At 59.4% G+C, this 12469-nt stretch overlaps 3 protein-coding genes across 3 annotated transcripts; all 3 read left to right on the forward strand.

The window, feature by feature from the left end:
* Positions 1–1455: 1455 nt before the first annotated feature.
* Positions 1456–6205, forward strand: GLRG_09129 (GYF domain-containing protein; the record flags this gene model as incomplete). Its single annotated transcript, XM_008099814.1, has 4 exons — positions 1456–1565; positions 1802–2210; positions 2265–5823; positions 5883–6205. 4 exons carry the CDS (start codon positions 1456–1458, stop codon positions 6203–6205), a joined length of 4401 nt encoding a protein of 1466 aa, XP_008098005.1.
* A 736-nt stretch (positions 6206–6941) lies between these two features.
* On the forward strand, positions 6942–10010 carry GLRG_09130 (TPR repeat-containing protein; the record flags this gene model as incomplete). The annotated part of the gene is made up of 1 exon (XM_008099815.1): positions 6942–10010. One exon carries the CDS (start codon positions 6942–6944, stop codon positions 10008–10010), a length of 3069 nt encoding a protein of 1022 aa, XP_008098006.1.
* Positions 10011–11783: 1773 nt separating this feature from the next.
* GLRG_09131 (uncharacterized protein) lies at positions 11784–12465 on the forward strand (the record flags this gene model as incomplete). The annotated part of the gene is made up of 2 exons (XM_008099816.1): positions 11784–11949; positions 12041–12465. 2 exons carry the CDS (start codon positions 11784–11786, stop codon positions 12463–12465), a joined length of 591 nt encoding a protein of 196 aa, XP_008098007.1.
* Between the last annotated feature and the right edge of the window lie 4 nt (positions 12466–12469).

Raw genomic sequence — 12469 nt, forward strand, 5'->3', positions numbered from 1 at the left:
TGTGGGTGTGTGGGTGGAACGAAATGCGACTGTCCAGAGAGGACACATGTCACGGGTACCTATTCCGCCGCCCTGCCTCTCTGTCCTCTTCTTCTCCGCCACTCGCATGATGCCTCTTCAGACGTCTATCTTTTCCTTACCGGTTTGCATTTTCTCATCCGGGTCTCCCGTATTTAGGGATTCAGATCGATGCTACCCAGGGTGCCAGGCTGCCTTAAAATAAATAGAGTAATACAAGCACGTGCACTCGGGAGAAAAGGATCTTCAAAAGACAGGTGTCGGTGATGCGCAGAGGTCGGTGAGTTTGAGCTACCTTAACCCCCCCTACTCCTAGGGGGTTACCCCTGAAAAGTCTTGGCTAAGTACCTACATAGTACATAGTAGATAGACCTAATCCAGGTGCACATCCCACCTCCCTAGTGCCCTGCAGCGCAGCCCAATAACCCAAAAGCCACTGCTCTCCCCCTTTTAGGTCAGAGCTTGTAGGTACCTCTGTCGTCCGCCCTGTGAGGGGGGGAAAAAGACAAAAATGTCGGAAGTGCACGCCCCAGGGTGGGGTCACGTGTGACACACGTGATGGCACCCTCGCCGTAGGGATTTGGGCAGCGATGATTGAGAGAGAGAGGGAGCAAGACAGACGAATGACTCAATGAGTTTGCTTTCCTAGGTAGCTACCTCATTCAGGTAAAAGAAAAGCAAATGGAATAATGAGAAAAGACAAGAAAAATCAAAGAGGTATTTTGGAATACCTTAGGCAGATAGTCGTACGTCTGTAGGAATCTGGGGAAGCGCATTAATGAACCTGGACGGAGCGTGGCAAGGCAGGTAAGGCCAGGTCTCAACGTCATCCGCACCTTACCTTACCTCATTCTCCCCGGTACTTCACATCCCTTGGCTGCTTGGGTGGTACATACCTAGCTAGGTAGGTAGGCTGGTACCTACCTCAGGTAGAAAAAACGTGTGGCCGGGACCGGATAAACCACGGCTCTTGCCCCCTCCGGGCTTAGCGCCCTGCTGGTTGGTTCCCACAGTTCTTCCCTGGTCCACACATCGTGGGTCCTTCCGAGCTGGCAATTTTCCTTTCAAACCTCTGATTTTTTCGACGAGACAGCTCACCCTCCTCACCCACCCTCGCACGACGAACCGCATACGCTCGCGAATCGACCTTTTCGGTATCTCGATCAACCCATCGTTTAGCAAGCCTGACATCAGCTATCTGTATCACGCATCACTCCACCTGTATCATCGCCCCAGCCAACTAAAGTCGCGCGCCATCGCCAAACCCACACACCATCTTTCGTGCCTTGTCCACGAGAGATCGATTAGCAAATCCCGAACTAAAAAAAAAAAAACATATCAGCCCACCAAACCTGCGCGTGGCTTGCTTTACCTTGCTTGTACCCCTCGGAATTTTTGCCCGACCTCAACACATACTTTTGAGCATCATCACCCGCTATGCCTTCGAATCTACCATCGAGCTTTGCCTCGGCCGCCGCCGGCCAAAACTCCAGCCGTGACGCGAGAACCGGTCGCCCCGACGGTCGCGGAGCCGGCAGTGGGGAATGGTCAGTAATAGCTTCTTTGTGTTTCTTTCCTGGCTCGTAACAATTTTTGCAAAAGGCCTCCTCTTCGTTCTCCGTTGAGGGTATGGATTTCTGGCTTGTGTGTGTGTGTGTGTGATGCACAGTACAGTTACGCTGCGACGGCGGTGGCGATATCAGATGCTGTCGCATCATCACCGGACTCACTGCCCACCGTGCGACATTCTTGAATCCGAATATCTCGCTAACACCATAAGCAGGGCTCGACGTGACGGCAGAGCTAACGGCACCCTGACCTTCCGACGATCCTCAGTGACACCCGGCCACCCGTCCCAATCCGCAGCATCGTCCGAAAACGCCTTCCTCGCCACCTCCCTCGAATCTGCTGCACCTCCCCAGACGCCGGGAGCCGCGACGTACGATTACTCAGCTCCTTCACAGTACCAGAAGGAGTCAATTCTTGGTGTTTTCAAGCAAGGGGCGGCGGAAACAGACACTGTCAACGTGTTTGAATCGGGATGGACTCCGGGGCAGACAAACGGTGGCGCTGCGCGGGGCTGGGGCAAGACCAACAATAACCACAACTCTCAAGATCCCGCCGCCTGTTGGAACCCACGGGGGGATGGCCATCCCGTCGGCGTCAATGGCTTGTCTGAAGAGGAGAAGGAGGTGCGTTGGCTAGACGGACCCGAGTACCAGGTAACGGGGACTAATACAAGACAGGCATTCGCAGCTGATGTCAACTCTCCTCTGAAGGCGCCCATTCAAAAACAGGAGGGAAACCTAGGTCCTGGAACGAATGGAAGGAAGCCCTCTCTGTCGCATGGTAATGCTGCCGGATACGGATTGGCATCGCCGTCGTCCGCCTCCAGACCCGGAACCCGACGCCGAGAGACGACCGACTCCAACCCTTTCGGCACCGGTGCGCTTGCGTCTCCGAGCGCGGCGCGCTTTGCCCGCGGCGACGACGCTTTCTTGTTCGGTCGCAAGAACAACGACGTCAAGGAGCAGGACCCTGGCGAGGACGAAGGCGCTGGACAGCCGCAGAACCAGGCACAGCCCAAGCCGCCCTACGGAAACCTGACGCGTAGCAACACGACTGGTAACCCTAGTATGGGTGCCAATATCAGTTCACTTTGGGGGGCCTCTTCTCAAACCTCTGTACCTGGCGGTAGTGGCGGTGGTGGCAGTAGCAGTAGTGGTGGTATGGGTAGTTTCGGACAGTTCGCTCTGCCAACTCCTACTTCGACCATCGGTACAGGCAGCCGTGGCGGAAGCCGCTTCGCCAACCTCATGAACAAAGATGGCTCCGACAACACCTCCGGCAAGACGAACGAGGCCCCCACCCCCGACGCGACCCGATCATGGCGTTCTCGACCCCGCACTGACACCGATCCCTTTGGAGGCGACGACAACCTCTCCGGCAGCGCCGCACTCGGCGGTGCTCAAGATACCAGTCCTCCCCCGATCCCGAACCCCAGCAATATCGGCATGTTCGAGACACCTGTCAAAGGCTCCACTGGCGACTTCGGCATGTCTGGGCTGAACCTCGGACACCAAGCCGAGAACGAGCCAGGCCCTGCGAGCCCGTCCGAGACGAACCCCTACCGCAGCCCTCCGGCCGACCGTGGCGAATCTCATGATGAAGGTGGCGCCGAGAAGCCCCATGGAGCGGCCATTGGCGGCGAGCAGAACCCCGGATTCAACACCATGTCGTCGCGTGGCTTCCCTACCCATGCTTTTGACGGCAGCGATCGTAGTCAGACTAGCAGCGCTGGCCCCCGTGGTTATGCCTCTGGCTGGCCTGTTCCCATGTCTACTGGCACCCCTGATCGCGAGCGCGCTGGCTTTGGCGGAGTTTTTGGAAATTCCCTCTTCAGTCCCATGGGCACTGAGCTTCAGTCGCCGGGCTTGTCCAGCATCGGCGCTGGTGTCTTTGGTCCTGCTAGTGCTGGTGGTCTTGGTGGGGCCGGAACCATTGGCCGCAGCAAGCTGGGTTCCCTGTTTCCTCCGGCGATGCAGGCTCAGATGCAGGGCCACGAGCAGGAGAACTTGAGCGACTCGCTGCCTGATCTTCGTCAGGGCAACCCTCTAGGTGCCATTGGTCGGAACAACTTCAATGCAGTGCCACGAGACGCTGGCAGTCCGCTTCGAGCTGGCAGAGGCGGCGTGTTCGAAGAGATGTTCCCCTCCGACCCTACCCGTTCCCACAGCGTTTTCGGCGGTTCCGATCCCTCCCACCCCGGAGCTCCCGGTGTCGGTCACCCCCAGGTATTCACCCCCGGGGCTTCGACCGGCACCGAATTTGGTTCTGCCCCGGTTCGTCAGATGGTCATGCCCGACCGTATGCGCTGGGTCTACCTTGATCCTCAGGGTCATGTCCAAGGCCCCTTCAGTGGTCTCGAGATGAACGACTGGTACAAGGCCAACTTCTTCACACCCGACCTCCGCGTCAAAAAGGTGGAGGACTCCGATTTCGAACCCCTGGGTCAGCTTATTCGAAGAATCGGCAACTCGCGCGAGCCCTTCCTTGTCCCTCAAATTGGCATTGCTCACGGCCCTCCATCCCAGGCCGGCCCCTTCTCGCCGAGCGGCAACACTGGTGTTATCCCTCCCCTCAGCGGGGTGTTCCCGAGCTTCGGGAGAACACTGACCGCCGAGGAACAGAATAATCTGGAGCGTAGGAAGCAGGAAGAACAGCAGGCGATGGCCCAACAGCGCGACTTCATGATGAGGCAGCAGGCGATCACTAGACTGCAAAGTCAAGGCCCAGGTGGTGTCCCAGGTTCCTTGCACCACCAGCACAGTGCTCACAGCCTGCAGAGCCAACCTAGCTTCGGTAGCATTTCGTCGCCAATCGGTGCTCATCCCCAGCAGCCGCCTATCGGAGGTGGCGTTGGCCCCACGTCCAGTTTCTTCGATGCGGCCGCCCAGCAAGCCTCAGCCCAGCCACCTGTTGGTGCTGGACTCGATCATTTTCGTGAAGAAGACCTTGCGACGCTGAACCCGAGCGAACGCCAAATGCTTGCCAGTGTACAGGCCCCGAACAGCATCGCTAGCATCTTTAACCAGCAGCCCGTCGGTGCTCCTGCCAACGACAACAATCTCCGCAACAACCTTCCGGGAACCAAGCAGTTGGATAAGGACGAGGAAGGATTTCGTGAGCGCTTGAAGGAGTTTGAGGATATCCGTGCCGAGCGTGACTCGGAGCAGACCCAAGAGTCTGGTAACAAGACCAACCAAGATGACGGCAGCCAGGAGGCCCCTGCCGCCACTGGTTCGGAGACAAGCTCCATGGAGAATCACAAGCCATCGGCCCCGGGGATGAAGGAGATCATGGAACAGCAGGAGCAGCTTTCTCTCACTCAGAGAGTTCAGCAGGCACAGGCTGCTGCCGAGGCCGCCAAGAACGCGGCTGCTGGCTTTCCCATGCCGTTCCCCCCCCCTGCCCCCACGACTGGCACTCCACTTCCCGCCCCCACCGCTCAGCGTGTCCGGTCCAATCTACCCGAACAGTACAACCGATCCCAGACTGGAACCCCCGACACCGGGTCAGCCACCGAGCCCCCACCTTTGGCTCCATGGGCCAAGGAAGCTGCCAGCCGCAAGGGCCCCAGCCTCAAGGAGATCCAGGAGGCCGAAGCTCGCAAGGCCGCCAAGGCCGAGGAGGCTGCTGCCGAGCGCCGCCGCGTGGCTTTGGAGCAAGAGGCCGCTGCCCTCAGAGAGCGCGAGAAGGCCATCGCTTCCGCCACAGGGCTTCCTACGACTAGCACCTGGGGCAACGGCTCCCCCGTTGCAGCCGCCAGCCCCTGGACGAAGCCCGCGTCTGTCAAGCCCACCCCGGGCGCCAGCACTCCCGGAAAACAAAAGACTCTCGCTGACATCCAGCGTGAGGAGGAGAACAGGAAGGCCAAGGCGGCGAAGGAGGTTGCCGTCCAAACGGGATTGGCCACTGCGGCGGCCGGCAAGCGTTATGCCGACCTTGCTACCAAGCCCAACAATGCTCCCGGTCTTGGACAGACCAACTCACCTGCCCCTCCCCCAGGTAGCGGTTGGGCCATGGTCGGAGCTGGCGGTAAAGTCAAGGTGCCTACGGGACCTGCGTCCCAGACGCGATCAGCTAGCGCTGCCGGCATGAAGGCTACCCCGGTCGCGACGAAGCCGGCTGTCAAGCCCCCCCCGGCTGCTGCCCCTGCTGGGCCTGCCAAGAGCGATGTTGCCATGGATGAGTTCAACAAGTGGCTCCACCGCGAGCTATCCCGTGGAATTACTGGTGTCGACAGTGAGTATTGAGTATGCGCTTATTGAAAAAACGGACTCGATTACTAACTACAGTCATAGTTGATACCTTCGCTGCTACCCTCCAAATCCTCCCTCTCGACAACACCATCATTGCCGATGCAGTGTATGCCAATTCCAAGACCATGCACGGTCTCCACTTTGCCGAAGAGTTCATCCGGCGCAAGAGGTTGGCCGAGAAGGGTGTGGTCGAGAAGCAAGGCGCCGTCACAGATAACAAGTCTGGCAGCTGGAACGAGGTAGCCAAGAAGGGCGGCCACAAGGAGCAGTCTCCCGCCAGCGCGGCCGCCGGGGACGCTAGTATCCAAGGCGCCGGTTTCAAGGTTGTCCCGACGCGCAAGAAGGCGGGCAAGAAGGGCAACTGAAGACAATGGTCAGGGGCTCCAGGGGGGCATGCGCAGCGGTGAATTTGATGGCTGAGGCTGTAATGATGTGATAGCCAGCGAGACGATGCCCTGACGATGTTTGGACGGCGAAGTTAGCTCTGGATGGATTACTGCCATTGGGCCACAGCGTCATGTAGCGCTAAATGCAAGCGATAGGTAGCATGTCAGCAAGCAGTGATATCACTTTTGAGTGTGTTTTGTGATGTGATGAATGAACCAGGAAAAATCTGTATCACGGATGAAGTGAAGTCTAGATTAATTGAGACGAGGCAGCAAGGTAAGCAAGGTAATGAATGAAAGAAAGACAAGTGAATGAATGAGTGAGTGAAGGTATGAGATGAGTGGTTGTTCTGGGGTGAGCCGCTTATGTAACGTCGTGAGTAGGTGAAAATTTGCCCCGCCCCCACCATGGAAATTTCGATTTCACAGGGCATCAACGGTGCGCCTGCTCCCCGGTTGAGTCAACTTTCTGGCCGGAAGAAGACGGAAGGAAACCATTGCTCTTGTGAGCATCTAAAATACTGCGAATTGCAAAAACAAAAAACAGATCAAAGATAGCCTCTTTGACTCGTTTGGAACTCGTGTACTTTCGGCAACAACCGTCGTTGATCAGTTTCGGGCGCGGCATACCCCGCGACGCGGGGCAAAGGCGCACTTATCGCAGCTTTACAAGCGAAGTGCGAGTGAGTATCCTGCACCAGACTTTAGTCCAAAGATGGCGGAATTACAGACAAACGGCGGCCGTGAAGCTACCTCTCTGCTCTCACAAGTCACGAACGGCGCATACGTAGACGTCCTGACGTCGCCAGTCGCCAAGGACCTCGTTACGAAGTTCATCCGCCGCCTCGAAGCACAAGCTGCTGGGGAGAACAACAATGCCCCACCCGAACCATCGCAGGACTCGCTATCCGAAGACGAGATTGCCGTCGGTCTTGCCGCCCTCAATGCGTTCCTCCAGGCGAACGTGACCGGGCCGGTGCTGGAGCAGGTCGGCAAGGTCGAGGCGCTCTTCGTCGAAGCGTCCGCGGCAGCACCCTCTGGGGCAGCAGACACCCTCAAGGAGCTCCGAAAGAGCAGTTTCGGAGCCCTCGAAATTGATGGTGTCTCGCCGTATCCATACATTCCCAACATTGAACTCTTCGCCCTCGCTCGTCACATCTTCACCGAGTCCGCATCCGCTAGCGGCGCCGTCATCAAGCTCTCTTCGTCGCGGTTGAGCCTGCCGTGGACACGCCTGCGCATCAACGTGTGGCACTTCAAGCTCCTCAGCCAGCCCTCCCTCGGCCCGGGCTCTAATTTTGCAAAGTCGTCGCAGTGGATCGACGTCCCGACGCTAGCGGAGCAGATCAACTTCGGCATGGAGGCCGTCAGGAAGCAGATCCTCGACGAGGACGTGTGGTCGACGAGCGAGGACAGCACCTGGTCGAGGGAAGAGAAGGTTCAGTTCCTGCTTGAGGCGGCGAACACGCACATCATGCTCGGCCGCGATGATAGGGCGCGCGAGGCGCTGAAGGAGGCGACCGAGTTGAACAGGTTTGCCTACGCCCTCTCTGGCGCGCTCGGGAAGAGGACCAAGTTTCAGGAGAAGAGCACCAGCCAGCTTGTTGTTCTTGCCAAGAGCGACACGCCTACGGAGAGCGCGGAGGAGAACGGCGACGCCGAGGCGAAGCCCGAGGCCGTGGCGCTTAACGATGACACCCTGCTCGAGGAGATCCAGTTCTCCAAGGAGGCGAGCGGCAAGCATGGCGAGCTGGCAGCCACGTCCGCCGGCCTCCCCGCCACGTTGGTGGATCTGTCTCCCGACGCCCAGCCCCAACTGTCGCCGCTCGACCAGATCATCCTCCTCACCGAGGCCACCCTCAAGGACACATTCTCCCCCGTCGACTCGCTGACGTCGGAGGAGGTTTTGCCGTACGCCGTGCGCGTCGTCTCGGACAAGGCAACTAACTGGCAGATTTACACACAGGCCCTGCTGGTGCGCTCGCGGATCGAGGTCCACCGCAGCAGGACGGTTGAGAGGGGCGTCTTGCAGATGCAGGCCGTCGTCGACCAGGTCGTCGTCGACACCTCCGAGGCCCCGCGCCCTAGAGCCGAAGACGTCGCCCACGAGCCCGAGCTCCCAGCCATCGCCGTCACTGCCCCCGGGGAAACGGACAAGCCGACGTCCTTCTTCCCCGCCGCCAAGGAGACCGACACGGCGCCGGCGCACGTCCGCCTGCAGTACATACACGCGCTCTCCTCCCCGCCAAGGTGGCACCTCGAGTCCGAGCTCGCCTACTCGTGGGCCGGCGTCGGCTCCCTCGTCTCCGCCCTCGAGATCTTCAAGCGCCTGCGCCTCTGGGCCGAGGTCGCCCTCTGCCTCGCCAGCAGCGCCTCCGCTGACGACAACTCCGGCCGCGGAAGCGGCGGCGAGGACAAGGCCAAGGCACTCGTCCGCTGGCGCCTGTTCCACCGCACGGGGCAGCCCGTCGTGGAGAACGCGGACCCTGACGCCGAAGACGTCGCGTTGCGCGACGTCACGTACCTCGACCCCGCCGACTTTGCCGGTCCCGAACGCAGCCCGCCGCCGCCCAACGCTCCGCGGCTGTTCTGCATCCTCGGCGACCTGGAAAACGAGCCGGCGCACTGGGAGCGCGCGTGGGACATCTCCAAGCACCGCTTCGCGCGCGCGCAGAAGTCGCTGGGCGAGTGGTACCTCGCGCACAAGGACTGGGCCAAGGCGCAGGACGCGTACAAGCTCGCGACCAAGTGCAATCGGCTGAGCCCCGAGATGTGGAGCCGGCTGGGCGACATCAGCCTCCGCCTGGGCCAGTTCGCGGACGCGGCCGAGGCGTACAGCCGCGCCATCGGCGCCGCGGGCGACGTGGTCGGCGGCGAGGACGCCCGGACGTGGAGCAACCTAGGCAGTGCCCTCTGGAGCATGTACCTCGAGGCGGTGGAGGAGCTGAAGAAGCAGATCATCGAGGAGAAGAAGACGGGCGTCAAGAAGAGCGAGGATGACGGCGACGACGCTGACGACGAGGAGCCCAAGCAGCGCGATCCTAAGCCCCGCGATCCGGGCGCTCTCCTTTCCCAGGCCCTGGCGGCATACAAGCGCGGCGCGTCGATCGCGCAGGACAACTGGCGCATCTGGGACAACGTCCTGACGCTGGCCTCGCGCATGCGGCCGCCCGCCATCGTCGACATGGTGCAGGCCCTCGGCACCATCATCCGGATCCGCAAGACCGAGGACGCGCTCGACGATGCCGTCCTCCGCGCGCTGCTGCAGGAGGGCGTCCTCTCCAAGGCGAAGGAGGACAACAAGAGCGGCGGAGTGTACGCGCCGCCGCGCGGCACCGTCGAGAAGGCCGTGACGGCGCTGTTCGAGGAGGCCATTGTGCCGCTGATCACGACGAGGTCGGAGCTGTGGGAGCTGGTGGTGCGGCTGCGGGTGTGGCGGCGGGACTACGCCGGCGCCGTAGACGCGGCGGAGAAGGCGTGGAGAGCGGCGATGGGGGCGGGCGCGGGCGGCGGGCTGGCGGCGTCGGCGGCGGCGTCGGGCGGCGCGGACCAGAGCCGGAACTGGCTCGTGGACGCGGGCGCGTGGGCGGCCGTCGTGGCGCGGACGGACGAGCTGGTGAGCGTCCTGGAGAACTTTGGCGGCGAGGTTGAGGGCGTGGGGAGCAAGTGGAGGGGCAAGGCGCGGAACGCGGTGCGGAGCGTCATGAGCCGCGGGAGGGAGGCGTGGGAGGGGACAGAGGAGTGGAATCAGCTGGAGGTGATGATGGAAGGGTTGAAGCTGTAGATGGTAAAAAGAAAAAGAAGAGAGAAGAAAAAAGAGGAGTGTTAGCGATGGGGTGGTCACGATGAGGAGAGTGGTTCGTAGACTTGAGACAGGATATCAAAGGCTGAAGCCATATACTTTGTCTCTGCTTTGTTCCTTGCCCCCCTTCCGACCCTTATCGAGACACAGATCTTGGTCAACTGTGGATGGTTTTTTATGTATGTACCTCGTTACCATGTCTTTTTTCCTGTCAGATTGGCCCGCCGCCAAGGCTAGTGTCCATGTGAACCTATCAAGGTCGAGGATTCGAGTGCAGAATGCGTTTACTGACGTAGCAGCAAGACCGAAGCTGTAAAAGTTGCAACGCGTAGACTTCTTGCTTGACAGATGATATGAAGCCCATTCTTAGGACTCGAGGGGGTCCGGACTGCCTTGAAAGGGAGATGGGTTGCGCGCAGGATGACAGCGAGATAAAGCCTATTTGGAGGTGTAAGACGAGAGCTGTTCGGAAGCCTTTATCGAGGCTGTTTCAAAGCTCTCGAACAAGGACATTCATCGCCATTTGTTGTCCACCATTTAGGTGTCTTGCACCCTCGGGGGGAGGGGGTTATTATCCCCTGCCGTTGCGAAGCTGAGTTCAGCTTGTTCTTTCAGGAGCACACTGAAAGACCATAAATGACGTCCCCGTCGTCTGCGATGCTTTGTCTTACCTCAGGCTGGGAATTTAATAAGAGAGAATGGTTTCTCCCCTGGGCAACACAACTGCTGTTCGCGTACCACTTGCACGGATCGAAAGCATACAAACAATTTTGCACCTGCACCCTCCTACGAAATATCCCTCCGCGGCAGTTTCAGAGCGTCGTGAGGCCATAAGAGATACAAAACCAGCCTCAAAACGAAGACGGCACGTTTGTTTCGACACTATGTATGTCCATGGCTTAAGATTGTCCCCATCACCGGCGGTTCTTTGCCCGTTCCTTGAACTCAGTGAAAAAGAAGCGGAAGATATGATGCTTCTCGCCGCAGCAGCGAGCGTGCGAAGCCCCAGCACAGACGCCGGCTTCCGCACAGTCAATAATTTTCCATCAGGCAGCCCGGATCAGCCATCATTTCTAAGACCATTGAACACATCCAGCCCCTTCACTGCCCATGATATGGATATTGCAGAGGAAAGAGGTTGGGCATGGAGAGGTGTAGCAGACGCAACACCAACGGAAACGCATCCGTGGGTCCAAATAGCAGAAGCCGAAGACCCGACCATGTGTTTCCTAGACGACCACCTTTACCTACCAAACGACGATGCGTGGGGCGAAGAGGGGTCCAGGCAGTACCGGTTATCGGATTTGGTCTTGGACGCGGCGCACATCATCTAAGACAGGATTCATTTGTTGAGACCCCCGGAACAAAAATATATCCGGGCGAAATCAAGTTCGAAGCATCTGGTAATTAATAGCCCTTTCCTTGGGCTCAAGATGCCATCATATCTCGTAACGACAAAGAGCACCGACCAAGTGGCAAAGGGTTAGTTAGACGCACTGATCCAGCCATCTGATGCCGACGAGTGGACATGCTGCTTGCAGGCTTCGGGACTCGGCCGAAGAACAAGTGCCGGACTGCCGACAAGGGCCGCAATCCGATTAGTGAATAATGAATGGCGATGATAAACCATGACGCCACGACTTGATTGAAGTCCAGAAGTCTGTAGACAAACGCATCCCACCCTGACATTCATGCCCGACCCAGAACACACGGTTATATGACCCTGCGACCAATCCAATCAACTGTCCCGCAACCATGTCCCTAACGCAAGAATTGGCATCATGGATGTCCCCGAAGAGGCTGGACTTGGGAAACCCGCCGAAAGTGGGAGACTCCGCCCCCGGCACCAACTTGCTGGAGTTCCCCAGGGCCGACGAGAGACCGGCCGTGGTCGTGTTCCTCAGGCATTGCGGTTGTCCATGTAAGTCACATTCCCCATGATGCAAAAAAAGACGTCATCCATCTCCTACCCGCCAGATTGAGCATGTCAAGCTCACGGGCCGGGTTTCCAGTCGCCGAGAAATCCCTCCGCGTCCTTCGCGAAGCCGCCCCCGCGAACCCGGGCGTCGCCTTCATCGCCGTCTCGCACTCGTCGGCGTCGCACACGAAGAAGTGGCTGTCCGAGGTCGGAGGCCCCGGCGGCGGCGACGACGCGAACCCCGTCGAGGTCGTCGTCGACGAGGGGCGTGACGTCTATGCCCGATGGGGCCTCGGCGCGTCAAGCTTTCTGCACGTCCTCGGCCCCAGCACGCTGTCGAGCGTGTTCAAGCTGGCGCGGGAGGAGGGCATCGCCAACAGGCCCACGGAGAGCGGGAGCCGATGGCAGACTTCGGGGGCTTGGGCCGTGGACGGGAGAGGAAGCGTGACTTGGGGCGGTCCAGCTCAGACGGCGTCCGAGATCCCCAACGTCGAGGAGGCATTGTCGTCGCTGCGCTAACGGA

This window comes from Colletotrichum graminicola (assembly GCF_000149035.1).
Source record: "Colletotrichum graminicola M1.001 genomic scaffold supercont1.45, whole genome shotgun sequence".
NCBI classification, from domain to species: Eukaryota; Fungi; Ascomycota; class Sordariomycetes; order Glomerellales; family Glomerellaceae; genus Colletotrichum; species Colletotrichum graminicola.